The 26,861-nt window shown below is 37.4% G+C and overlaps 1 protein-coding gene across 8 annotated transcripts in view; it reads left to right on the top strand.

Moving 5' to 3' along the window:
* FRY (FRY microtubule binding protein) overlaps window positions 1–26,861 on the top strand; it is a 458,299-nt gene that overhangs the window by 275,726 nt on the left and 155,712 nt on the right. For 7 of the 8 annotated variants that reach the window (XR_004031657.1, XR_004031658.1, XM_030818558.1 and 4 more), the window contains 10 exons: window positions 1,067–1,157; window positions 1,382–1,461; window positions 1,575–1,655; window positions 8,292–8,460; window positions 11,517–11,609; window positions 11,704–11,802; window positions 13,490–13,591; window positions 23,661–23,764; window positions 24,217–24,325; window positions 26,127–26,213. Coding sequence is in view for 6 of the 8 variants with exons in the window: in XM_030818558.1 (XP_030674418.1) it covers window positions 1,067–1,157; window positions 1,382–1,461; window positions 1,575–1,655; window positions 8,292–8,460; window positions 11,517–11,609; window positions 11,704–11,802; window positions 13,490–13,591; window positions 23,661–23,764; window positions 24,217–24,325; window positions 26,127–26,213 (1,015 nt within the window). In the remaining 2 variants the exon portion in view is untranslated. The other variant, XM_030818560.1, reaches the window with a different exon arrangement.

The following is a 26,861-nucleotide window of genomic DNA, read 5'->3' as shown; positions in this document are numbered from 1 at the left end:
CCAAAGCAAGACTAAGCAAAAAGAACAAATCTGGAGGCATCACACTACCTGATTTCAAATTATACTATAAGGCCGTAGTCACCACAACAGCGTGCTTCTAACTTTTAAATGAGCACAAATGACTGCTTTGCTTCTCCTACCTCTTCTTCCTTCTGCCTTTTACTCTTCTCTGTCACCACCCCTTCACTTCTTCATTCCTCCTGTCACTAAGTCTCAAGTGGCAAAAATGTAAGAGAAAAGGGACAGGGAAAGAAAAGAAAAGTAATGCCGATCCTCTTCACCCCTGCAGTCCTGCTCAAATTGGTGATCATATTATTTCCTTCTTGTTTCCTTACATTGTTTAGCTCCTTTCACAAGATCTTTCAATGTCCACCTCTGGTATGGTAGCCTATCTCAAGTTGTTATCACATTTTATAGATGGTAGAATTGCAGAGTTGAAAGCTACCTTAGAAAAGACCACAAGGTGAGGTGATAGACTCACAAATAGCTACTCAAGTTAACATCATTGAAAATTTTAAATTTGAAGTCAAATATTCCGACTTCAAATTCAATGTTTGTCTACTGCAGCACACAGAGAATAGAAAGAGCATTAGCATGTGTTGTTGTTGTTGTTGTTGTTGTTGTTGTTGTTTTGAGATGGAGTCTCTCTCTGTCTCCAAGGCTGGAGTGCAGGGGCATGATCTTAGCTCACTGCAACCTCTGCCTCCCGGGTTCAGACGATTCTCCTGCTTCAGCCTCTCAAGTAGCTGGGATTACAGGCATGGGCTACCACGCCACCTGGCTAATTTTTGTATTTTTAGTAGGGACGGGGTTTCACCATGTGGGCCAAGCTGTTCTCAAACTCCTGACCTCAAGTAATCTGCCCGCCTTGGCCTCCCAAAGTGCTGGGATTACAGGCATGAGCCACTCTGCCCGGCCAACGTTAGCACGTATCTACCAGTGCAATTATATAATTTAAAAAATGGGTTTTGCAGTCTATTAGGGAGGAGTCCTAGATTTTCGATGAATTATATTACTCTGAGAATACCTTCAGTGTGCTTTAATGTAAATATTTTAAATTTTACAGCGATGAACAACAGCGAGATTATTTAATGGAAAGACGGGACCTCGCCATTGATTTTATTTTTTCTTTAGTATTAATAGAAGTTTTGAAACAGGTAGGTGATTAATTTATTGTTACTTTTAGATAATATTTATTGATCTGAAAACTACTTAGGTTGTAAAAGTCTAAGTTTTAAAAATTATTTATGAATTCCAAATACTGGGTTATATGAATTGTTTATTGATTGCTATTGATTGTCATATATAGTTACTGGAAGTACTGTACTGATTTGTTCTTTAATATTCCATTGTGAGTTAAGAACCACCTTTTTTTTTTCAGATTCCACTTCATCCTGTAATAGACAGTTTAATACATGATGTTATTAACCTGGCTTTCAAGCATTTTAAATACAAAGAAGGGTAAGGTGATTTCTCGCCTTAGAATGTTGAAGTTGGTGTTTAAAACTAAATCAGTGGTTTGCTTTTTTCAGATGACCAGGGATCCCTAACTTGTCTAATTATACCCTACTTAGGTACCTTGGTCCCAATACTGGCAATATGCATATTGTGGCAGACCTGTATGCAGAAGTCATTGGAGTGTTGGCACAAGCCAAGTAAGTGAATGCCAGAACCCTTTACCATGAGAACGTGCGTGCTTTCACTGTCCTCCCAGCCCTAATTTAGGGAAGTTGGGGTTGAGCTTACAAGGAACTAGGTAGGGCTCTTTGCCATGTGTACACCATCTCTGAAACTGAATAGAAAGTTCTTCCAAGACAGGTATCAGTTATCTTTTTTACTTGGCACTTGGGCCAGATCCTACCCAGAGTCATGGGTTTCAGACTGTTGCATCAAAGAAATGGGGTGACCAGATTACATTTCTCTCTGCCTAAATATTCCAAGGAAGTTTATCACTTTTGAAAGTTCTGTTTTCTCTAGCCCATGAGTGGGTGGTTACAATATATCATCTATCAGTGGGAAAATTCCATTCTAGAATGTCCCCTTTACTATAGACCTTACTTAATTCAGCTGAGCTAAAAATGTCCCAGACTCTGTCATGGAAACAAGTCAGGGGGGAAATTCTCATTGCTAAATTTATCTGGCCCCATAGCACTACTTAGCAGGCAAGAACAAAATTGCGTTAGACTATTAGCAACAATATACCTCTTCCAAAAGTGATGTCACACCCTACTTACCCGGCTTCATTTTGTCCAACCCTGAGGCAAATCAGGCAAGATCCCGAATGCCTAAGTTAGGCAAAATGAACCAGAGACATAATGTGAATTCATGCCAGGAGGCCAGCTTGAAGCAACAGTGATGCTCCAATCCTTGTGAAATGCAATCCTTCCTCAGAAAGAGATTTTTATCTTCAAGGGATTGAATTTCGTAATGTAGTAGCATGGAAATTACACAATTTATCAAAAAAACAAAAATTTTAAAAAGCACTTAGCAATCTTACCTAGCCAAAACATAGACAAGAACACAGGAAATAGACCCCGTTAACTCCTTGGCATAATTATTTATTCTAATCCAGTTTATCTACTCATCCTGACTATATATTTTTTAAATATATAACACATCAGTGTTCGAAGGAGGAATGGGAACTTCCAGAGGATGATACATAGATGCCATTGAGAAATAAAGCTCAATGGCTGGTGGCAACAGAAAGGAAAGAAACTGGCCAAAGCATACGTAAGAATTAAACAATAGAGTTACCTGGGCCATTTTGCATGAGGCTATATTGTAGTTTTATAGCCTATTAAAATAATTGTGGTTCATGAATCATAAGAAAAAAAGTGTAATGCATTTTGGAGATATTTCCATTGCAATTGAGTAATGAAAGCACTAGCATTTTCAATGGACAAGCTGTAGTTATCCAGCAAATCATGTGTATCTACCTCATTTCTAGAAAAGATTGGGAACAATGAGGTATTAACATGTATATTTGCTGATTTGTCAAACCCTGAAAATCTCAACATAAATTTTCAGCTGTCATTTGGAAACTTTAGTATGCCAAAAATGACTTTGTGTTTTCCTTAATTTTTGTGAATTATGCATAACAATAATATTGGTTACTGTCAAATGACCTTCCTTAGCTCTGTGATTCTGAGTTGGTTGTGAATAAGTTGAGAAACACTGTCATAACTAAGCAATATTCTAAGCTTGTAGGAATTTCCTTTTTAGGTAAGATTTATGGTCCACCAAGCCAGTGTTTGCTTGCCAATGGTGGCTTTTTTATTTTCATGATGTCAGTATTTGTCCCTGTTCTGCAGTAGTAGGGTGTAAGAAATGCCTCCATTTGGACAGTGCTCCAGTACTTTCCAGTCTCTAGTGAACCGTTTCGCCAGTCTGCTCTTGTGGTAAACGCAGACTCCAATAGCCCTTGATGTGTTCTCAACTAGTCAATATGTAGTTAACCTTGATGGATAGATGGTATAAACTTAAACTAGTATCATACCATGAATTATGACATTACTTCTTTCTCATAAGTACACCAGGACCATTACTTTATTGTTACCTTAGAAAAGTACTGTTTCCTTCATTCTCAGGGTGGGAGAAAGAATTTATGCTTATCTGGTATAGTGTGATTATCTTTTTTAAAAAAAGTTGAGTAATGTAATAATTCTAATTTTAGATTATATATCTCATTCCCAATGATAATGCTTATTAAATATTTTCCTGATTATGACTTTAGCTATTAGTACTTACTTTGGAATTTGAGTTTTAGCAGAATCACTATTTTTAGTCTTACTAGTGATGATGCTGTTTAGTTCTTGTCATTTAGGGAAAAAAATTTTGATAATAAGTGTTATTCACACATAGTATTGACTTTTTGAAAGTCAGTTAAAACAAATTTAAGTACTTTGGCCAAAATCTGGTAGATTCATTTAAATAGTAATAATACTTCATTTAAGAATCATAGATTTTTAAACTACTTTCTCTTTATGTGATATTATCTTTATATGTTCATTTACTCATTTTTGTAATATGTACTATACATTTTAAAGCAGAAGTTTATATTCATGTGAATTTTATAGTATACCAAAGACTAAGTAATCACTGAGTTACAGTATTTATTAAATAAAATACTAAACAGGAAATACTAAAGGAAAGGTCATTGAAATTTTTTTTTTCTTAAAGTCATTTTAAGAGAAAATAGATTTGAAATGCAAATAGATTTGTGGATTGCTTTTGTGCTAAGTAACATGTTTATATCATTTGGGACTTTTAAAAATAAAAGTCTGGGTGTGGTGGCTCACACCTGTAATTCCAGCACTTTGGGAGGTCAAGGTGGGTGGATCACAAGGTCAGGAGATCAAGACCATCCTGGCTAACACATTGAAACCCCGTCTCTACTAAAAATACAAAAAATATTAGCTGGAAGTGGTGGCACGCACCTGTAGTCCCAGCTACTCGGGAGACTGAGGCAGGAGAATCGCTTGAACCTGGGAGGCGGAGGTTGTAGTGAGCCGAGATCGTGCCACTACACTCCAGCCTGGGTGACAGAGCAAGACTCCATCTCAAAAAAAAAAAAAAGTAAAAGATAGACTTATTTATTTTTAAATGAGAAATAAATAAACTTTTAGCCACTAACTCATGAGAATATTGAAATAGTGAATTATGCAAATAACTTACCTTTTTCTGTCTCTCCTTGTTTTAGTCATGGATTCAAACTGGAAAACAAACTTTCCTTAGTATCATGTCATCTTTAAAACTACATAACTCCAACTATAATATTTTTCTCTCTAAACTCATACATTTAAAAATTAAAACCATAGTTATTTTGGTATCTGGAAATAATTTGAAAAGAAATACAATTTTTTAAAATTCAGTTTGGGGTTACTGCATTTTTATAATCTTGATTTAAAGTATCACTTCCATTGCTTGACAGGCATGGTCATTTCTGCTTCCTACCTTTTATCCATCTCTACCGAATGTCCTCTGCTCACCTTTACCCCAACTCAAATCTCCTCTGAAATCCTCTCTAATTATGCAGATGAGAAGAGCCCCTCCATTCTCTGATGCCCTGAAGCCACTATTTAATAGTGAATAGTGATTGACCATTCACCAAATAGTCAGTGTGAAATATGAGAAAGTGATGGAACCTGGTGCAGCTGACCTCCCTGAAGATCAGAAAGGTCTGGACAGCGTCCAGCAGGTGCTAACACATAGTAGGCCCCCGGTAAATTATTAGTATTGTGATTCACATGGCTCATGGTCAGTGCTACCTTGTCTTATCTTCCTAATTAAACTATAAACTATTCTAGAGAGGGCAGAGACTACATGTCACCGTTACCACTGTCTAAGACAGCTGCGTTGTAATGGAAATTCCTGGAATTTGTATCAGAAGCCCTGGGTTTGAGTCTCTTCTTTGCCACTGTGGTCTTCCAATCTGTTTCTTTATTTGTTAATTGGAAATGCATTCACTGCCTAATTCACAGGATTGTTAAGGATCAAAATGTGAAATAGTATAATCACTTAAAATGTAAAACCACTTACAGATATACCTTGTTATTGTTATTCTTAGTCTACACCAGTGTTTCTCAAACTTTTTCACATCAGAAACACCTCTAGAGCTTATTAAACACAAATTATTATTCATCCCCAGAATTACTGATTCAGTAGGTATATTATTCTGCTCAAGCTGCCATAACAAAATACTGCAGACTAATTGGCTTAAACAACAGAAATTTATTTCCCACAGTTCTGGAGTTGAAGTCCAAGCTCAAGGTGTTAGCAGGGTTGATTCCTTCTGAGGCCTCTCTCCTTGGCTTGTATGTGGCCATTTTCTCCCTGTGTCTTCATATGGTCTTCTCTGTGTGTGTGTCTCTATACTCATCTCCCAGTTATGTTGGCGTCCTTATAAGAAGGGGAGACGAGTACAGAGACACACACAGAGATGTAACTTCATTTTAGCCTAATAACTTAGCTGGAGAGGTTACCTGTTGTCCATTTTATGATAATAACTTTAAGTTAATTACCTTTTTATAAGCCGTATGCCCAAATACAGTCACATTCCAATCTCAGAAGGTTCAGGCTTCAACATGTGAATTTGAGGGGCACACAATTCAGCCCTAACAGTAGGTCTGTGGTAGGACCAGAGAATGTGCTGATACCAAATAGATTTTTGTAAATTTAATAAAGTTTCTATTTTAATTTTTGCTAATTTCCTAATCTGAAAAATTAATATACCATTTTGCAGTTAATCTCCATGAAATTTTACTTATAAAGTAAACACAACTAATATTTTCTACCATATTCTAATAGTATTATTTAAATGTCAGAAGGGGCCAGTTCTGCTGTCTTGAAATTGGGTATTCTGTAGAAGTCCACAAAATGCCACCGAAGATTAGGAAAATACCCTGAAATATTCTTAGCGATGCTAATAACCCATTAGGGAATATCTCATTCATAAGTTGTCTAAATCTTCGTGAAGTTATGTATGTTTTCTGCTCTATTGCCTTTTAAAAATCTTTTTTATTAAGAAATACATGTGGCAAACATAGAGGAAAATCCATAAGGCAGTTAAACAAATTATTATAAAATGGACACCATGTTACCTCCCCACCTAAGCCAAGAACTAGAAAATTGCCAGCACTTGAGAATCCCCTCACGCCCCACTTGCCAACCATCAGCCCCTGTACTGCCTTTGGTTAAACAATGTCTCTATGTTTACTGCCTACTTTTTTTGTCCTGAAATTTCTACTTTAAGGTCTCAAGAATTGTTCCAAACTTCCGGGACTCTATTAGTTCACCTTTCATTTCTATAATCACAATTACCTCCCCACCGCCCCCCGGCCTTTTTTTTTTTTTCTTTTTTTTTTTTGGTGAGACAGAGTCTTGCTCTGTCACCCAGGCTAGAGTGCAGTGGTGCGATCTTGGCTCACTGCAAGCTCTTGCCTCCCAGGTTCAAGTGATTTTCCAGCCGCAGCCTCGTGCACACCACCACGCCCGGCTAATTTTTGTGTTTTTGGTAGAGACGGGGTTTCACCATGTCGGTCAGGCTGGTCTCGAACTCCTGACCTCAGGTGATCCACCTAGTTCGGCCTCCCAAAGTGCTAGGATTACAGGCTTGAGCCACTGCGCCCAGCCACAATTACCCTTTTTAATCATGGCTTGCTTCTAATTTTTCATGGAACCTCAGGCTAATAGTCTCAGAAAACAAAATATAATAAATCTTAGACTGTTTTCTTTGGAAAGTGTGTGTGTGTGTGTGTGTGTGTGTGTGTGTGTGTGTGCATTTTTGGTGAATAGCCAAACCAGCTGTGTCAGACTTAGTGGTTTGGACAATTTTTATGTGTACATTTCTCTACTCTTAGGTACTTGAAGATCTGCTTCTGCTTTCTCTTAGCTTTAAGATCTGTTCTTTTTACAAACATGGATGATAATATTGTTGTAATTAGTATTTTGAGACGGAGTTTCGCTCTTGTTGCCCAGGCTGGAGTGCAATGGCATGATCTCGGCTCATTGCAACCTCTGCCTCCCAGGTTCAAGTGATTCTCCTGTCTCAGCCTCCCGAGTAGCTGGGATTCCAGGTGCGTGCCACCACACCTGGCTAATTTTTGTATTTTTTGTAGAGATGGGGTTTCATCATATTGGTCAGGCTGGTCTCGAACTCCTGACCTCAGGTGATCTACCCGCATCGGCCTCCCAAAGTGCTGGGATTACAGGCGAAAGCCACTGCACCCGGCCTCCCATTACTAGATTTTTTAACCCAAAAATATTTTTTTCGATAATCATTATCCTAAAACTATAAATGAAATGATAACAGAAAACTTTAGAAATAGATACAGGAATACTTGGCATTATTTGGAATACAAATCCTTAAATCATTTGCTGTCACTGTCGGAAATCACTAACCTAGTATGTTATTGCTCATAGACTCACTATTTGATACTTCAGGCTCTGGGGTCTGCAACTATGTTGAAAATGGCCACGCCTGAGGAAATGGAGTTTTTTGTGATGCTCAATTTAAGAGCTAGACCATTTTGAGAGGGTCTAAATAAACCGGGATCTGCCCCCTTGCCTGATGAAGATGTTGAGCATCTTGCAGTATAAGAAGGGTAAAGGAGAAGAAAATTGGATCCTTTGCCAAATCCCAAACATCAAATCCTTACAAAATCACGGCTGTTGTACTTCAACCGATTTAAAGGATTCCATTGCTCTGCTCAATCACTCCCAGATGCTGGAGGCCCCCATTACAGGGACTTTCCTACCCATTATTTGATAGACTGCTTATGTTGTCTTCTTAGATTCCCTGCTGTAAAGAAGAAATTTATGGCGGAGCTAAAAGAATTACGGCACAAAGAGCAGAACCCATATGTGGTTCAAAGCATTATCAGCTTAATAATGGGGATGAAATTCTTTCGAATTAAGATGTATCCAGTGGAGGATTTTGAGGCTTCTCTTCAGTTTATGCAGGTAATGTCTTAGGCAGGAGAGCTAAGGTGCTCTCAACTTGAGCACTTCCCTTCCTCAAAATGACAAACCTGGAACATGAAAAGCCAGTTACTTGTCAATACAGAGAAACATTCTACTGTCTAAATAATTCATGAAGTCCTTTGTAACCAAATAGTACAGTTGCGGGCACATAATTTCATTTCTCAACTTTCATATCATCTTTGGAGGAGAGTATACAGTGGGATTGCTTATTTGCTGACTTTCTTCTCTTTCACCCACTGGTACATATTGTTCTATGAATAAAATATAACTGATTTTTTTCACTTTTTAAAATTGATAGCATTAGGTTGGCTACATTGACTTTCACAGGCATGAGGACTTGAAATAATAAAGAAATCTGTTTTATTCTTACTGTAAAAAGGAATCTTAATTTTTAAAAACTCAGCTAAACAATACAGGTTTGATATTTATTGCCCAGTGCCCATCATGGTACGTAACAAAAGAATTGCTGCTAAGGAGAATTTAACAGAATACTCAGCTCTTAGAGTTTACAAAACTTTGGTATTTGAAGGAATTTTTAAAATGCTGCTGTGAATTAAATTTGATGATGACCTTACTAGAGGGTTTAGATGTATGGATTGTGAATATAGGCTGTACCATTTTACACCCACAAGGAAGGCTATAGTCAAAAATATAACAATTCTGGGTGAAGATGTGGAAAAATTAGAACCTCACACACTGCTGGTATGAATGCAAAATGGCACAGCCACTTTGGCACAGGCTGTGCCACAAATGGGACAGCTTGGCCCTGGCAGTTCCTCAAATAGCAAAACCTAGAATTACCATATGATCCAGCAATTCCACTCCTAGGTATATGCACAAGAGAAATGAAAATATATGTCCACACAAAAACTTGAACACAAATGTTCATAGCAGCATTATTCATAGTTGCCAAAAAGTGGAAACAACCCAAATGTCTATAAAATGATGAATGGATAGACAAAATGTGATATATCCCTATAATGGAATATTATTTGGCCATGAAAAGTAGTGAAGCTGATACATGCCACAACATGGGTGAACTTTGAAAATGTTACACTAAGTGAATGAAACCATACACAAAAGGCCATGTATTATATTATTCTGTTTATATGGAATGTCCAGAATAGGCAAATCCATAGAGACAGAAAGTAGACTAACAGTTATCTAGGGCTGGGGATGGGGAGTGGATAGGGAGGTTGCAGATGGCTGCTAAGGGGTACAGAGTTTCCTTTGGGTGTCATTAAAAGGTTCTAAATTTGACAGTAGTGATGGATGCACAACTGTGATTATACTAAAAGTCAATGAATTGTATATGTTAAATGGGTGAATTGCATACTACATAAATTATGTCACAATAAAACTATTATATATGGGGGGGGCTATGTATCAAACTTCTCGGGTTTGAATTCAAGCTGTGGCACTTACCAGCTCTGTGACCTGACCAGTCACACTTAACCCCTCCCATCCTCACTTCCCTTATCTGCAAGGTGATGATAATGACACTAACCTTAGAGAGTGGTTCTGAGGATTCTTAGCACATGACAAACAGTAACTGTTAAATATTTTATTATTTTTATCCCACTCGCATATTAATAATTCCTGTATCTATGTACATGAATTAAGACTTGAGAGAGTATTACATACTTATGCAAAATAATGTAGCAAAAGGATGACTATTCTGGGAACTATAGAGCTCGTCTGTATAGGAAAGCTGTTTCAGTGACTTCCTATCCTGGTGTTGCCTATCTTGAGCTGAAGTCTTAGTATGATATTGATAGAATGAGGACTTTAGGGATTGTTTTTGGCAATCTTCCCAATGGCAACAGAAAATAAAGGGAAATAGCCAGTGTAGATATTAACATGTTATTACATTTAGCCTTGGACTCTTTCTTTTCTTTCTTTCTTTTTTTTTTTTTTTTTTAATTTGAGACAGGGTCTCACTCTGTCACCCAGGCTGGAGTGCAGTGGCATGATCTTGATTCACTGCAACCTCTGCCTCCCAGGCACAAGTGATCCTCCCACCTCAGCCTCCCAAGTAGCTGGGACTACAGGTGCCGCCATCATGCCCAACTGATTTTTGTATTTTTTTGTAGAGACAGGGTTTGGCCATGTCACCCAGGCTGGTCTGGAATTCTGGGCTCAAGCAATCTGCCTGCCTTGGCCTCCCAAAGTGTCAGAATTGCAGGCATGAGCCATGGCATCTGGCTGCCTTGGACTCTTGAATGAAAACAATACCTGATATAGACCACAATAAGTTACTACCAATAAGGCCAGGAAGGAGAGAGAGGTGGGCAGAATTCTGCCCACTTTCCTTTTAAAAAAGTTGACATTTTGTTTAAAAAAAAAAAAATGTTGGCAGGCCAACTTTCCTACAGAATGGGTCATTGAGCAACCAAGAACACCCTCACATATGACAATAGTCCACAGGCAGTAGTGTCCTTTCTTAAGGAACCCTTCTAAAGGTTTCCTTGTCGAGGTGGGAAAGGGAAGCGTTCCTGACTTGCTTATGAAACTATGTGAATAATAAACACACCTAAAATGTCAGAGCGAACAAGTAAACAGCTCTGTGCCCGAGGCTGTCAGGCATAGGGCCTAAACTAAGTTTGAAGTCTTCTGCCTCTCTTCCCATGTTTACCTTCCCTGGGGATCTGTGTCTGTGGGCTAACCAGGAGGCCAGGGCCTCACACAAACACTAAGTGATAAATAGAAATGTATTGGAAGTGAATGACTGAATGAATCAACCAGTGACTCAGTGGATACACGTGTGCTTGCTGGTTAGCGACACTTTGTCCTTTTAGAATAGTGATTTGAAATAGAAGAGTGAAAAAACCAGCCTTGCAGAATGTCATTGAGGCCATTGCAAACATAAAAATTTCAATACAAATGTTTGAATCCAGTGATTTTTAATAGACTATGGAATATGCTGTGTTGATACATGATTGAATTAAGAGCTACTTACTGAAACTTGTTGAAATACATTCTATGTGCACATTTCAACCTACTCTTCCTCCCTGTACCCTTTTTCTGCTTCCCAGGAATGTGCACATTACTTCCTCGAGGTCAAAGACAAAGATATCAAGCACGCCTTGGCTGGGCTTTTTGTTGAAATCCTTGTTCCAGTCGCTGCTGTGAGTTACATTTTTATTTCTAAAAACTCCTTCAAACTGTATCACAAAATCAACAATTTTATTAATGTAATATTCACCTGCATCTCTATTTCAGGCTGTTAAAAATGAAGTAAACGTTCCCTGCCTTAGAAATTTTGTGGAAAGCCTGTATGACACCACGCTGGAACTTTCTTCTCGAAAGAAGCATTCCTTGGTTAGTAACTATGAGAAAATTGAAAACAGAAACAAAACTGCACAGACTAAAATTCCTAGGCAGGAATCTGTTTGAGGATCATAAGGACTCCATAGATAGGAAAAGTACCTAAAGCTCCCTCAAAAAGAGGCAGCATTTGAAACTGAAGCTGGCGTTTTGTATTGACCATGATTGATGTTCATGTAGAGGGATTAGACCACGTCACCTCAGATGACCCTCTGGTCCTAAGGAGTCTGTTGTTCACTTTCAAGACTGGCTTAACTTGATTTTTATTTTAATTTCTGAGAACTTTTTTCCAATCTGAAGGCTAAAGTTTATAATAACAGTTTCTCTTCTCAATCCCCAGGAGCCTGCCCTGGCAAATTTCTATCTGGATACTAGGATCAAAATGGAAACAGGCAGGAAAAGGAGTTGGGAAATAGACAGTTGCCCATAGGAAGGATTCTCTGAAGGCTGGGGAAATAATTCTTGGGAAGGTTTTGGTACTGAAGAGCAGTATAGAAAAGTCTTTTAGGTTACCACCACCTTTTACCCACTATGGTGAATAAAGCTTTGGTTTATGAATCGGCAAGTGGTATAACAGCTGTAATGTGAAAGTCTGGAGGAAGCAAGTTGTTTAGGGATCTGGTTACTGGCATGGTTTATGCTAGCCTCCAGAGGATGAACATCCCTACCATGATTTGAGCAGGTACTTGGGGTTGCTTTGCTGGTAATGGTGACAAATTTGCTCATTTGTCTACATTCTGTGGTCATTGTGACTAACTACATGCATATTTTTTAGATTACTGACCAGTGTCAGAGCTGCACTCAATGGTAGCAGTAGTTCCAAGTCCCTTTAAAACAAGTTAATTTAAAAAAAAACAAACAACTAATGAACTGTTAAGCATTGTGGGCAGTTGTCTCTTGTTAATTCAAGCTAACAGATGAGCCAGTTACATTTTTATTTCACGACCCTTGATTGAGAGGGAATCATAAAGATCTATTACATCTGGCTTAGCAAAATGGTGATGGGTTCTACATGTATGATTTTTTTCGGTGGCTGTTCATTACCTTTGCTGTCTTCTCAAGTTGCTGTGGGAAGCTGGCCCAGCTAGGCAGGAAAAGCACAGTAGCAACTCTGTTTATTCGGTCATAAGCAAATTCCTCCTGTGGTTAAATTTGTCTTGGTAGAGTTTACCAATGCAATAACATTTCTTTTAGGAATCTTCCTTAATTACCAGAAGGTTGCACGCAAAAGAAAATATAGACAACTACCTCTAAGATAGGGACAAATTATTAGATGTCTATGAGCAAAAAAGCCAATAACATTTTCAAAATTTGTGTGCCTTCCTGCTTTTTTTTCTGGAAATTAAGAGAGTGATCTAAGATGGTAAGTTTGTTTTAAAATTTTATAAGTAAAGTCTAAATCATTGAATCAGATTTCTGCATTATTATACATGAAACTTCTTTCATTTTATTATACACTGTCCATAATTCTTGGTTATTCCATCCCCGGCATTATCAGAAAGTGTTCGTGAAATGCGCACCAGTGCCCTGCATCCACTGGGCACTGTTGTGCTACGCAGTGTCCTGTTTCTTGCCCACAGGGCCCCAGAGGGAGATGGCAAGGTAGTGGGTACGGAGAATGTATGTTACCTGGTTTGTTGAAATATAAATTATCCTGTGACCGCCTCTCCTTTCTCCTCAGGCCTTGTACCCCCTGGTGACCTGTTTGCTCTGCGTCAGCCAGAAGCAGCTGTTCCTGAACAGGTGGCACATTTTCCTCAACAACTGCTTGTCCAACCTTAAAGTTAGTATTTGTCAGCTCAAAACGATCTTTTTAAAAAATTTACAGTAGTTTTTAGGCTGGCCAATGTGCTTCTGGAAGTGACTCCTGATGTTTGCCAGGGGAATTGTCCTATACTGGTGGAATAATGAAAAAATATTAATAAGAGTTCTTAATAAATATAGTCAATTTTAGAAAGTGACTAGGAATAAGACAAATCACTTCAGATTTGGGAAAAATAAATCCATTCTAACAAGGATCACTTTAAAAGTAGAATTAAATGTTCCTTTATGTGCATCCATTGTCACATTTTATCTAAATGATTTAAAAATAGAATAAGGGCCACATTCAGCTAATAGAAGCATGCGAATTGATCTCAGAAGCTCACTTATACCTTCCCATCCTTCCTCTATCCCCTCCAGTCTAGGAGAATGTCTCTGGGGCAAAATCTGAGCAAAATTCTAAATATTTTGCTCAGATAGCTCCAGTCTATGGAAGGACTGACCTAGCAACAGAGAGCACTTCTTTCTTGTCACTGTCATTTGTGATTCTTGAAGGTATCCTGTTCAAGCCGCATGGCAGTCAGTCCTAAGCGTTCACTGTTTCCAGCAATACACCTGCTACACAGGTGCTGGGTCTTTAAAATGGACTTTATAACTTAAAAGTGGTGAACATGTTTTAAGTTTTAGTAACCTATTGATAAAAGACAGTGAAATGAAAACTATCCCTAACATAAGTGCAAATAGGATGTATTTTTGACAGTTGTTCTTGGTAGTGTCCAAAGATGTGATTAAATTTCTTTTACCAGTTTGATATTAGCTGCTTTTGAATTTTAAGAATATAGTTAGTTACAAAATTTTGTATGTGGTTATACATGTTGCCTTTTTTTTTCTATGATGCTTTAATTTGGTGAAGTAGTTAAGATTAATTATATTATTTTGGCATTTACCATAATTACACAATAATCTGCATTAGAGCTGTTTTAAGCACCAACTATGAGCTGGCTCTAAAAGCTGATTGTGAAATCCAAGATTAGAATCATTCATTTTCTTCAAATTGGCAGTGAAATATAATAGCAGTGGATAGAGAATTAAGCTTTTAAGTACTCTGAAAAAATGAAATGCTTTTCGGGGTTATCGAGTGTTACATAAAGGCCACTTTCAGGTTTTTTTTTTTTTGAGGATCTGCCATATAACTCTAACATGTAGCCAAGTGTCATTTGTTAATTGGTCCACTTTTAAGTTATCCAGCTGTTAGTTCATTAAATTTTTTTTTCTATTACATTTTACACAGATAGGAAATGGTCACTTTATTGAAAACAGAGAGGGGAATTATTGAGAGTGCTTACAGTGCAGTTTTCTGTATATTCTGTGCTTAATGTGTCTGGGTTTTTGCTTGGAATTAAAATAATATTTTTCATGACAATCTATTGCTGTGGCCACAGAGACCCAAATTTTTTGTCTGAACTTGTTTTTGAAACATAGCAGATCATCTTACTTTGGAACTTAATTACTTCAAAGTTAGAATATTGCTTACAGCTCTAGTCAAACCCCACCAGAAAGATTTAATACGAGGGTTATATACAACCCCAGAGAGGAGCAGGCCTGGGCACTGACAGTATATCCCTGTGCAAACTTTTCAAGCACTAAGATTTCTAAGAGGCAGTAAGGCCAGAAAGAGCATGTAGAGTGAATGCTATAGAGACTGAACCGCATTCCAGAATTCAGTTCAGCAGGGACTTATGTAGTGTCCACTGTGTGAGGTGCTAGGGAAGGTGCTGAAAGTGGGAAGGAGTGGGGAAGGCAATTCTATAAAAACTAGATTAGAATAGAGTCCCTGTCCTTGACAAGCTTAGAATTTCATTGGAGGATATGTAACGAAGTTTCAAAATGCATGGTGCAGACAGTGAAGGATGTAAAAGGTAGGAGTAGGGAGATACCTGTGAGAGTTATAGAGGTCACATGCCCCACAAATCACAAAAGAAGTAGTTATTAGGCAAAGTAAGGCGGGAAGGCAATGATATCTTATTTTATGGGTAATAATCTATTTGAATTCACTACCTCAAGGCTAAAAGATATAAAAATATCCTTGATAAGATAAAAATGAAATAAAATTGTATCGCATATATTTAGAACTAAACCTAGTAGGGATTTGAATGGGACTGTTTAAAAAATGTTATTAATATTCAGAAAACCTTCCAAACCTCCTCTTGAGTCCTTAGTAAGGAAGAAATACCTGAGAAAAAACTAACACAGCTTCAGAGATATACTTTGTCTTGAATTGCTGCAGTATTTTATGGGATTTAGAACCAATTCTACCATTTCATAGGTGACCACCAAACCAACCCTTCCCCCACGCACCTTCCTGTACCCTTCCCTGCCTTCCTTACCCCTCCCCAGTCACAGATGCTTCAGGATAGTGAATTTCGCACCTGAATCCCACACGCTGACGTTTGGTAGCCACCTGTGATGTATTCTGTAGAGGTGAGCCATCAAGGGGCAGCGTGGCAGAGCAGAGCAGAAGTGTGCGTGAGCACAAAAACCTGCCCGCTTGCAATGTAAACAAGCTCTCAGGCTCAACACTCACTTAATGTCAGTGCCCTAGTTTATTCCCAGCATTAGTCAGTCAGAAGCAGGTTGCTTTGGGAGCACAGACTTGAAATCTTTAATATTTCTACTTAATTAACTTAAGCATCTATCAGTAATATTCCATTATAAATTGATGAGAAATGTATAGCACCTTTTCACTGAGACATTCACATCTTTCAGGAACTCTTGTTCCGTGGTGACCAGTACTTTTTTCTTCTATGTATTTTATGTCAGAATCTGAACATATTGTGCTATAAAAAATGCATTCCCTTCACATCTGCCATACAACACCTAATTCTGACAAAAGGAAATATGCTTTGTGAACTTGATTTAATAGTACTTTTAAAATGTTGAGTCACCATTTGCAGATAAGAAAAAAATTAAAAATTTAAAAATTAAATAAAATGAAATTATATTCATAATACTATGTGCTAGTTTCTTATCCTTCGAAATAAAACAAACTGGGAGAATTTCAAAATTTCTTATATTTTATAAAAATGAATATAATATACCAGTGAGGCCCAGATTATTTAAAAAAAAAAAAAACAGAAAAGAAACCTCAAAGGTTAAGAAATGCCTGAATTTTATATGATTAATAATAATAATAGCTCTCATTCACTGGAGATACATTATGAGCAGGCGAGTGGTAGAGGCTTCCTATACATTGTTGTGGGTATCATGGCAATGCCACAGGCTACACTGAGTATTCCCTATGCTTTCATGAATGTTGTTTATGCATTTCCAAATATTTTGCTCAGATAGCAATACTGCATCTGAAGGTTAGACATTATTCAGTTTAGTTTCGAAGTTGGAGAAACCAAAGTACAGAATGAGAAAGAATACTCCTTTTTTCTCAGGGAGCACTTATGCTAGGACTTAAATCCATTCAGTCACTTGCCAACAATTCTTTATAAGTAGTCTACCAGGCACAGTTCTAGGTACTGGGAATAAGTGATGAGTAAGACAGTAGCACTCCCTGGTCTCTTAGACCTTGTAATTTAGTGGAGGAGACAGACCAACAAGCAAATAAATAAATACATGAGAAGAAAAAAAAACAGATAATGATAACTACTCTAAAGAAAACCTAATAGATATTAGGATTAAGAATGATGCATTCAGGGAAGGCAAGCAAGGGAGGTACAAGCAGGGTATTTGATTTCCAGTAAAAATCTCAAAACAAGTGTGGTTGCCATAAATGTATTTGATGAAGCTTGTGTATAGCACTTCAATATTTGTGTGTAATAATTGCAATGAAGTTTGAATGCTTTTTTCAACTTTTCACGTAATAGTAAGTTTATTAATGTTATCTTTATCTTGTAAGTGGAGACATTGAGTAATATATTAAGGATTCCACAGTCATTGCCTGAATTAATTAAAATATATGGCATTTATTTTAAAATGACTACTTTCCTCTTTTAAATACCAAATTTAAATGGTATAGTATAGCTATTTTAATTATTAATTTTCAAGATGTAGTTATTCCACTTTACTGTTAATCTCATTTCTATAATCTTGAGAAAATCTGTTTCAGATCTACAAAAATAAAGGCACATTTCAAAGATTCCAATAATGCACATAAACTGGACCTAAAAATTAATAATAATATGACAAGCACATTATTTTCCATGAATGCCTTATTTATCCAACCATTCAATAGAAAAATAATTGCCATAAAAATGTTGTTATGATAATTTTAGAGATTATCCTAAACTGTAGCAATAGGTTATTTGAATAATATACAGTCATCAAACCCGGTGAATCATAATCAAAGTAAATTGATTCAACTATTAAAAGGAAATGTCAAAAAGATGGAAAGTGTTGCTGTGATATGCAAAATATAACAAAGAAATAGATTTACTTAGATGGCTTTCTCTTTGAAATGGAAGAGAAAACTAGAAGGTATTTTAAGTATAACAAAATTAGTAGATGACTAAAATTATCTATCTCACTAGGTCTTTACCTTAACATACGTAAGAATCCCTACAGAAGCCTGTTATAAATGCAACTTCTTGAAACCCACTTTCCGAGGTTCTGGTTCAGAATATCTAAGGTGCAGCCCAGGAATCTGCATATTTATAAGCAGCACAGGTGACTTGGTGCAAATAGTCAGCTGATGGACCTTCAGTAACATTGGTCTATACCACTGATTGCATCAGCCAGGTTATCAGTGAATTCACTTGTCCCCATTTGTTACCATTAACTCTGAATTGTTTTAACTAAATTAATTAAAAGCAAAATTTAAAGGAGGTAGGCATGTTATTAGATAGGCTGACACATCCCATGAAGTCAGTGACTGGCAGTGAGGTGAGATGCAGAAGGTCCAGGGAAGATCTACTCTGAAGCCCACTAGTTTCTTGAACAATTATATCGATGAGCCTCAGAGCCATAATAAATACATACTATTAATTAATTATTGGTTAACTAATTAAGGGAGATGCAGATTACAACAGAAGAATGGTTTTTTGATCTTGAAGCAAGTATCTTTGACACAGAAATCAGTGGTTTGAGACATATGCTGAAATGTCTGCATCCTGAAAATATACATCTAACAGAATAGCACCTATTCTGTTAGCTGCTAAGGAAATACAAAGACAGATGAAGAAGAAGTGCTGTCTTCAAGTAGAGTAGGTACCAATAGCATATGTGTGCAGCCTCCACATAATATTAAAGCGAAGTGGAAAATTTAATGCTTTAAAGCCACTGAGGCCAGATTGCCTAGGTTCAGATTCTAGCACTGTCATTTATTAGCTGTGTGACCTTGGGTAAGTTATTTGACCTCTCTGTGCCTAGAATCTACTCCATACATGGTTGTGAAAATTAAAATGAGTTAATATAAGTGCAGCATTGATTAAAATAAAATACCTGCTATAGCAAGCACCATGTAATACATACATTCCAATTTCTGAGAAAACAATACTTATTAGAGCCTAAGTCAATTCCTATCCCAGCTGTCGTTTACTAAACTGGTTTACTATCGTTTACTTTGAGCAATTTATTGGGCCTTCTCTCATCTATAAAATCCTTCAATTGATATCTTGTTACGTGAAAGCACATCTGAAATACCAAACTTCCATACAAGTGCAAGATATTTATTACTGTCATTATAATATGAAAATTAGCTTCACCTACATGGCAAAGTTTGTCTTTCATATAGGTCCTGTACAGATGAATCTAGTTTATGCATCAAGTTGTTCAGCTACTACTCAGATTCTTTTCGATTTTGAATACTTTCTGGTTTTGTTTTTAATATATAACCTGCTGTATGGTAGTCACTGAGGACACAAAAATGAACAAATCAGAATGCCTGGAACTCACTGTCTGGTACGAAACATTCAAGTAAAGGATGTCTGTTTCCTAGAAAACAGAGAGCAGGGGCGCTTGGTAGCCTCTCCAGAGGACTGGGACAGGAGTAGAGGGACAGGGGAATGTAGTAAGAGGAGGTGTCACCTAATTGAATTTAAGTTATCCAAGTAGACAAGGGTAGGAAGGCATTCCAGGCATGCAGGGAATTGCAAAAGGGGTGTTGCAGTGCAAGGTTCACCTACCACAAGGCAGAGGCAGGAAGTGGTACAAGGGAGCCAGGTCACAAAAGGCCCCTCATGTGCCATATTATGAAATTTGGACATTGTCCAGTAGATGACTAGAAGCCACTTAAGGACTTTAAATGCAGGAAAGTAAAAAAAAGTTTGTATTTTCAAGAATATCATTTGTGCAAGAATGGAAGAGAGGCCAGAAAATCCATTTAGGAGGCAGTTGCAATGATCTGATATCATCTTGAAATGCTAAAAACCAATTAACAGTACATAATCCACAGACAAAACAAACTAAAACCTAAGTTCGCTACTTTGCTTTTCAGTGCATATGGAAGCAAAAATAATCTCAAAAATGTTCTTAAGAGTGAAAGAATATTAGTCACAATAAGATGCAAGAAAAATGGTAGACAGGAAGGACAGGACAAATATTTTAAGAAGTTGAAGTTGAAACAGAAGACACTAGTGTCAATCAGTTAAACTAGAGATCTCGGTTATGGTCTACAGTGAAATTGAGATGATACTTGCCTTCCTCATCATGATTCACAATGAGAGATTATGAATATGAAAGAATTTCAAATGATACACTATGCAAATATAAACTGTTATATATATTTTTAAAAAGGAAATTCACAAAGGAAAGATGTTTCTACTAGAAAAGAAGCTCCTTAAAGGCAGGGGCTACATTTCCCTTGTTTGCTGCTGGATGGCAGGTGTCTTCTACATAATAATACTACAGGCAGGTACAGTGTTAAGTACCCTATGTGCATTAACTCATTTAACTCTCATACACTCCTGTGATGGAGGTAGGATTATCATCTGCATTTCACAGACAGGGAAAATCAGACCCAGAGAGATTAAAATGCTTTCTCTAGGTGGCCACATTGCTAATAAATTATAAGGCAAGGATGGATTCAAACCCAGGCAGTCTGTGTGAAGTCTGCTTTTAACCACTATGTAAGTACACCATAGGCATTTGCTGATTTGGACCAGTTGGAAGACAAGTAGTCAGAATTTCTGAAATTTTTAAATGATCGAGTATTTTAAATGCAGCTTTACTAGTTTCAAGTCCCCTTTAAGTAACTAAAACATTTGACAAATTTTACCTGTTATATTAACAGGCAAAAAAAAAAAAAAACTTCTACATAAATGTGTGCTTCTAAAAAGCCAGGTTTTTTTTTTTTCTCCATGAAGCTAAACAAATAGCTATAAAGTTCATCTAGAAGAATAAACATGCAAGAAAATCTTGGAAACCGCTAAAAATTAAAAATAAGCAATGAACTATATAAAGTAGGCCATACTAGATATTAACACATTATAAAACCTGAATATTAAAATGATGTGGTACTTGAATAGACAGACTAGTAGAACAAAAAAAAATGTAGAACAAAAAAAAATGTAGAACAGACCTAATGTGTATGGAAATTTAGACTTTTAGAATAATGACCACACTAAAAAGTTGTTAGACTACGAAGACTATGAAGTCTATCTTTCCTAAATCTAAAAATTTCTCACTATAGTCTTTCCTATAGAATTTATTTATGTGGATCATCTTTATTCAGTAACAGTTTAAAGATAAAGTTTATCACAGATCATTTCGAAACAATTATGAATTCTATAAAAATCAGTACCTAAATTATCTACACTAAGAAGAAAAAAGAATCATATGACTAAATAAATGGAGACAGACAAGTAACATAAAGGCAAAAGACCTATCAGAAAGTTAAGACACTGAAAGACTGGTTAGCAAACATTCATTGACCCCATGCAGAACAGCAGAAATTTTAATAGATCTTAGGGGATAATGTCCCCTTTTTTCAGAGAACCTATCATTTATGTGGGAGCTGATGTTTAAACAAGATTTCCCCATAGGTAAGGAGTTGAAGGGCTATGCTAGAGGTATGTATGAGAGTCAGGGGACACTCAGGAGGAAATAATTAGTTTTAATGGGCTGGGATTGAAGGCATCAGGGAGGAACAGAAAAAAAAAAAAAAAAAAAAAAAAGCTTCACAAAGGAGAGGACATCCAAGCCCACTATAAAGAATGAACAGGGTTCACTTGGGAGAAAAGAACGATTCAGGAATGGGGATGGAAGGGCACTTCTATCATGGAAATAGAATGAACGTGGCCTAGCTAGGGTTTACAAAGCTTACGGGAGAGTAACAGGATGGGAGGCAGAAGAGATAGGTTAGAGCCAGCTATTGACTAGTCTGGTATGCCAGGCCAAGAAATGTTAGCTTGATCCCACAGGCACCGGGGAAACTACCGATTCTGTGACTTCTATATAGAAAGGATTATCATCGGTGTAAGATAGCCGGGCAAGGATTGAGTTAGGGAGACTATTAGGATGGTACTGCAGCAGTCCAGATGACAGTGCTGAGAGCCTGAGCTATAGCAAAGAAGTGAGAATGGATAAGATATCAAATTCAAGGGAAATTTTGTGGATAAAATCTATAAAATTGTTTGAAAGGATGGAGTGAGAGTCAGAAGTAAGGAATGGAGGAATGAAGTGTCCACGGATGATGAAACCACATTCTCCTCTCTGATTTGTTAATGCCTGGGTGCCCACAGCTGGTCTCCCTGCCTCTGCCTCTGTCCCCGTGCTGCAGACATTGGACTTCCTCTGTGGTCTCTCTGATCTCATTGGCTCCCTGTCACCATCACGAGAAGCCTGTTCTCCTCATGAAAGGCACCTCATGTAGCCCCTGCTTTCCTCTCAAGCCTCACCACCTACTGCTCCTTCACCTGGCCTTGCACTGGCCCTTCACCAGCATACAAAGGATTCTCAGGCTCCAAAACGGGAGCCCTCTGCTCCTCCATTTCTCTCAGTTGCCATGTGCTCCTGCCTCTGCCTACAAACCTCCCCCTCCCACCATTTTTTTTTACACCTTTCAAAGTATCTAGGGCCACGAACTGTGGCAGGCTCAGCATAGTAACTCAAATGTGTGTGCATTATGAATGAGTATGACAAAAATGGATTTAAGGTTCATCTGAGTTTTTTGTTGTTGTTGTTTGTTTTTTGCTTTTGTTTTTGTTTTTGTTTTTTTTTTGAGACAGAGTCTCGCTCTGTCACCCAGGCTGGAGTGCAGTGGCGCCATCTCGGCTCACTGCAACCTCTGCTTCCCAGGTTCAAGCAGTTCTCTGCCTCAGCCTCCCAAGTAGCTGGGATTACAGGCACCCACCACCATGCCCAGCTAATTTTTATATTTTTAGTAGAAACAGGATTTCACCATCTTGGCCAGGCTGGTATTGAACTCCTGACCTCATAATCCACCTGCCTCTGCCTCCCAAAGTGCTGGGATTACAGGCATGAGTCATCTGAGTTTTTATGTGCTCCTGGAATCCTTTCCTGACCCATTCCTTGAGTTTGCCATATGTTGCCCTTCTTCCTATCCTCTTGCTTCTGTCCCTACCAGTTTTTCATACTGTTGTAGAGTTGACTCCCATCCCCCATAGATTGTGAACATCTTAAGGGAAAGGATTATCTTTTATCTCTACATCTCAGGTTCTAGCACAGTACCTAGTACACATTAGTCTCAATAAATACTGGAGGGTAATCAGATGGGATGGGGATGGGGTGGAGGCATTGGAGAATCAAAACAATAAGGGTTTAAAAGGACATAATCAACAATAAAAAGAACAGACTGATTCTCCTATTGGTTCTAAAGAATTTGGGTTCCCTAGGGTTGGAGGGAGAAGATAATCTCTTGAGTACTCATCTTGGCAAAGGAGAAAATGACATGGCTTCCCCCAGAATTACTCTGTCCCACCATTTTTATGCCTCCTCATGGATGATTTATCCTATGAGTTTTGAGAGGCCAATACCCTGTAAGTCCCAGGTGATGCAATATGCCTCGTAAGTACCCAGCCATCCACCTGGAGCTTGCCTTTTCCAGGCCTTCAGAGAAGAGCCATCTCTAGAAGCTCAGACCTAGTATTTACATCTGCAGTCTTACATCGTGGTTTCTGTTATAGAACAAAGACCCCAAGATGGCTCGAGTTGCACTGGAATCTCTCTACAGATTACTTTGGGTTTATATGATTCGAATTAAATGTGAAAGCAACACAGCTACTCAGAGGTAAGATTTGGCTTGTGTCAATGGTAACCACATCACTCAGCCACTGCAGAGGGTGTTTCTTTTATTACTACATATGCTAACTCAACTAGAAGCTGTTCAAAGCTGACAGTTTCTAAAAGATCTAAGTCCTAAGGGAACATTTTCAAGCTTTCCATAGTCATTGGCTCAACACCCATTACAAAAGCTCCAGCCTCTACCAGGATCAACAGGTTCCACTTCCAGAGTTGCATTTGCCACTTTAACAAAAAAAAGCTATAATTTTCCAACTGCGCTTAGTTTTCCAGAAAAACTTTTCATAGAGTAATTATGCTAATGGAAAGAGGTGAGGTGGTTTGTTTTCTTTTTTGAATTCTCTCTGATTCTTAGATAAGATGAAACATCTGCCATTTTCCCTTAAAGAACTGGAGCTCAGACAATCTTGCTTGTTTTCTCTTTTCCCCCTTATCTTTCAGCCGACTTATAACCATCATCACAACACTTTTCCCCAAAGGGTCCCGCGGTGTGGTGCCAAGGGACATGCCTCTGAACATCTTTGTGAAAATCATCCAGTTCATTGCCCAGGTAATGGAGAAGATTCTGGTGGTGGGAATCTTCTAATGGTTTTTAAGCAGCCAGCCTCCTTCTTATGAAGTACTAAAAGATTGAAAGTCTAAATTAGTATCTTACATGTTTAGACTTCTGTGAAAGATTTAAAGTGTTTTCACACACAGCCTATTCTTTTGCTTCAAAACAAGTTGTGAGTTGAGTATATCAAGTGTTTTCAGCATCTGATAAATGAAGAAACAGACAGAGTTTAAGTGGCTCATCTGAGTCACAAGTCTGTGAATTAGTAAGATTGTCTTGACTTTTCACCTCTGTTTTTTTCCTGTTTCTCTGCTCTGGATTCTACAAGTAAAGAGGAAGCAAAGGGTCTGGTGTTCAGAGAAAACCAAAAGAGAACAATTTAGCAAAATTTGAGGAATAAATAATAATGTTCTTTCAACCTATGAAAAAGAATTTAATAGGAATATTAGCATTTATCAAGCACTCTTTTGCCAAGAACTGTTCTAAGTGCTTTATGTATATTAATGACTTAAAAACAGGTCCAGTAATATTAAACATAGTTTTTAATATGTAATTTACTATTTGAACCCAGGAGTTTTACTTTTCAAAACACTTTGTGAGTAAATGGGTTTACCCCAACTTTGACCTCCTTGTGCAGAGGAACAGGAAAAGACTATTATTCCAGTCCAGCCTCTGCCATGAGCCAGCTCTATAACCTTAAACAAATCAGAGAACATCTTTTTTCTGTTTCTTTATCTGTAAAATGGGGATGAAAATGCTTGCCTCAGAATATCGTGTGCTTAAAAGGAAATAATAGGCATGAAAGTACTGTTGAAGTACAATTGATACTGATATAAAGTGTAAGGTTCAATTGCTACTTCACAGATGATTAGACAGTAATATCTCTCTTTGAGTTTGGTGCAATGAAATAGCTCTGTAATATTTGTACTTAGGGAAAGGACATTACTTGCTCTGCAGATGAAAGAATTAATGTAATTTTTCTGCATGTAGTTATCATGTGACTGAGAATGTGCTTTGTTTATTCTGGAATATGTTGTATAAAATGAACCTATTTTATTTATATGTATATAAGTAAATATGTACATATACACACACATATATATACACACAGATACCTGATATATTTTATATATAAATTATATATATTAATTATCTGTACCTGATATATATATTCCTGTTATATATTCCTGATACATTTTTACATATATTAATTATACATATTAACTATTGTTATATATATACCTGGCATATTATACCTGTTATACTATATACATATATACACACCCCTGACATATTAAGTAACCTTAATATATCTTATGTATTGATTACATGTCTCACATGCAGAATTGTTTGTTATAATATGAGCCAAAGGATTTTTAATGTTAGAGAATAGAAGAAAATGATCATTTTGCAGTGATCTCTTTAAAAATACATTTTAAAGAGGTACAGTACAAGTAGGAAGAGTTCACCCTCTTTATAAGCCCAGATACCCCAAGTGTTTGGTTATTTGATTTGTGAGGGGGAGGTCTTTTGTCATTAGTCATACTGTGGTTTAGGGGACAATTACATATTTTGTATAATGAAGGCCTCCTTGCACACCACACAAAACAGAAGCAGCCCTACTCTCGGTTCAGATGGGCATGGTCTTCCTCCAGGTTCTCTGCAAGCCACAAAACTGAGCAGTGCCCTTCCTCTTTTAGCCACCACCTGTTTGCTTGGTGCATATTGATGAAAATAGCCATTTTATGTTGAGTTTATATTTTAACACTTTCATTTTGTGTTCTTGTTTTCACTACAGGAACGTTTAGATTTTGCAATGAAAGAAATCATTTTCGATTTTCTTTGTGTGGGAAAACCAGCAAAAGCATTCAGTCTCAACCCAGAGGTATGAATGATCCTTTTATGTACTTCTAACAGAGCATGTCTTCAAGGAACCATACCTTTGCTTTGCGGCTTTGGAGAATGGGGTGAGGGATGTCTGCTCACAAAGTCTTCTATTTGTTTCTGTCAGTGTCCAAATTCAGATGATGGTGGAATTTCAGAAGTAAAATTTTGGATTAATAGACTTAGAATGAAACGGTTAGATGAAAGGTTGATGTGCTACCATATTCTGTTCTTGTATAACAAAGTAATTCTTGCCCAAAAAGATAATTCATCACTAAAAGTTAGGTTGTTTTATTTTAGAAAAGTCAGTGCTTTTACTTATAACTGTTTAACAAATTTAGCATCGGGAAGTGATGAAACATAGAAGAACAAATATGTGTAATAATAAAAATAGTAAAACAATGAAATTAAATAAATAATGTGTGCACATCTGTTTCTGTGACAGCATCCCAACTCCAGGGCAGGCAGACTGTGGAGATGAGTATACAGTGGGTATTATACACAACGTGGAGCAGTGGAGGCTGTGCACATGAACAGCACATATAATTTTAAACTTTTAAAAACACTGTCAGCCAACAAAAGTATGCCTGGCACACTGCCTCTTTTTCTATGAGGTTGTAGAAAGAACACTGGGCCAGAAGTCAGCAGA

Source organism: Nomascus leucogenys, chromosome 9 (genome assembly GCF_006542625.1).
Source record: "Nomascus leucogenys isolate Asia chromosome 9, Asia_NLE_v1, whole genome shotgun sequence".
Taxonomy (NCBI): domain Eukaryota; kingdom Metazoa; phylum Chordata; class Mammalia; order Primates; family Hylobatidae; genus Nomascus; species Nomascus leucogenys.
The sequence above is the reverse complement of the archived record's forward strand: the minus strand, read 5'-3'. Positions and strand labels throughout refer to the sequence as shown.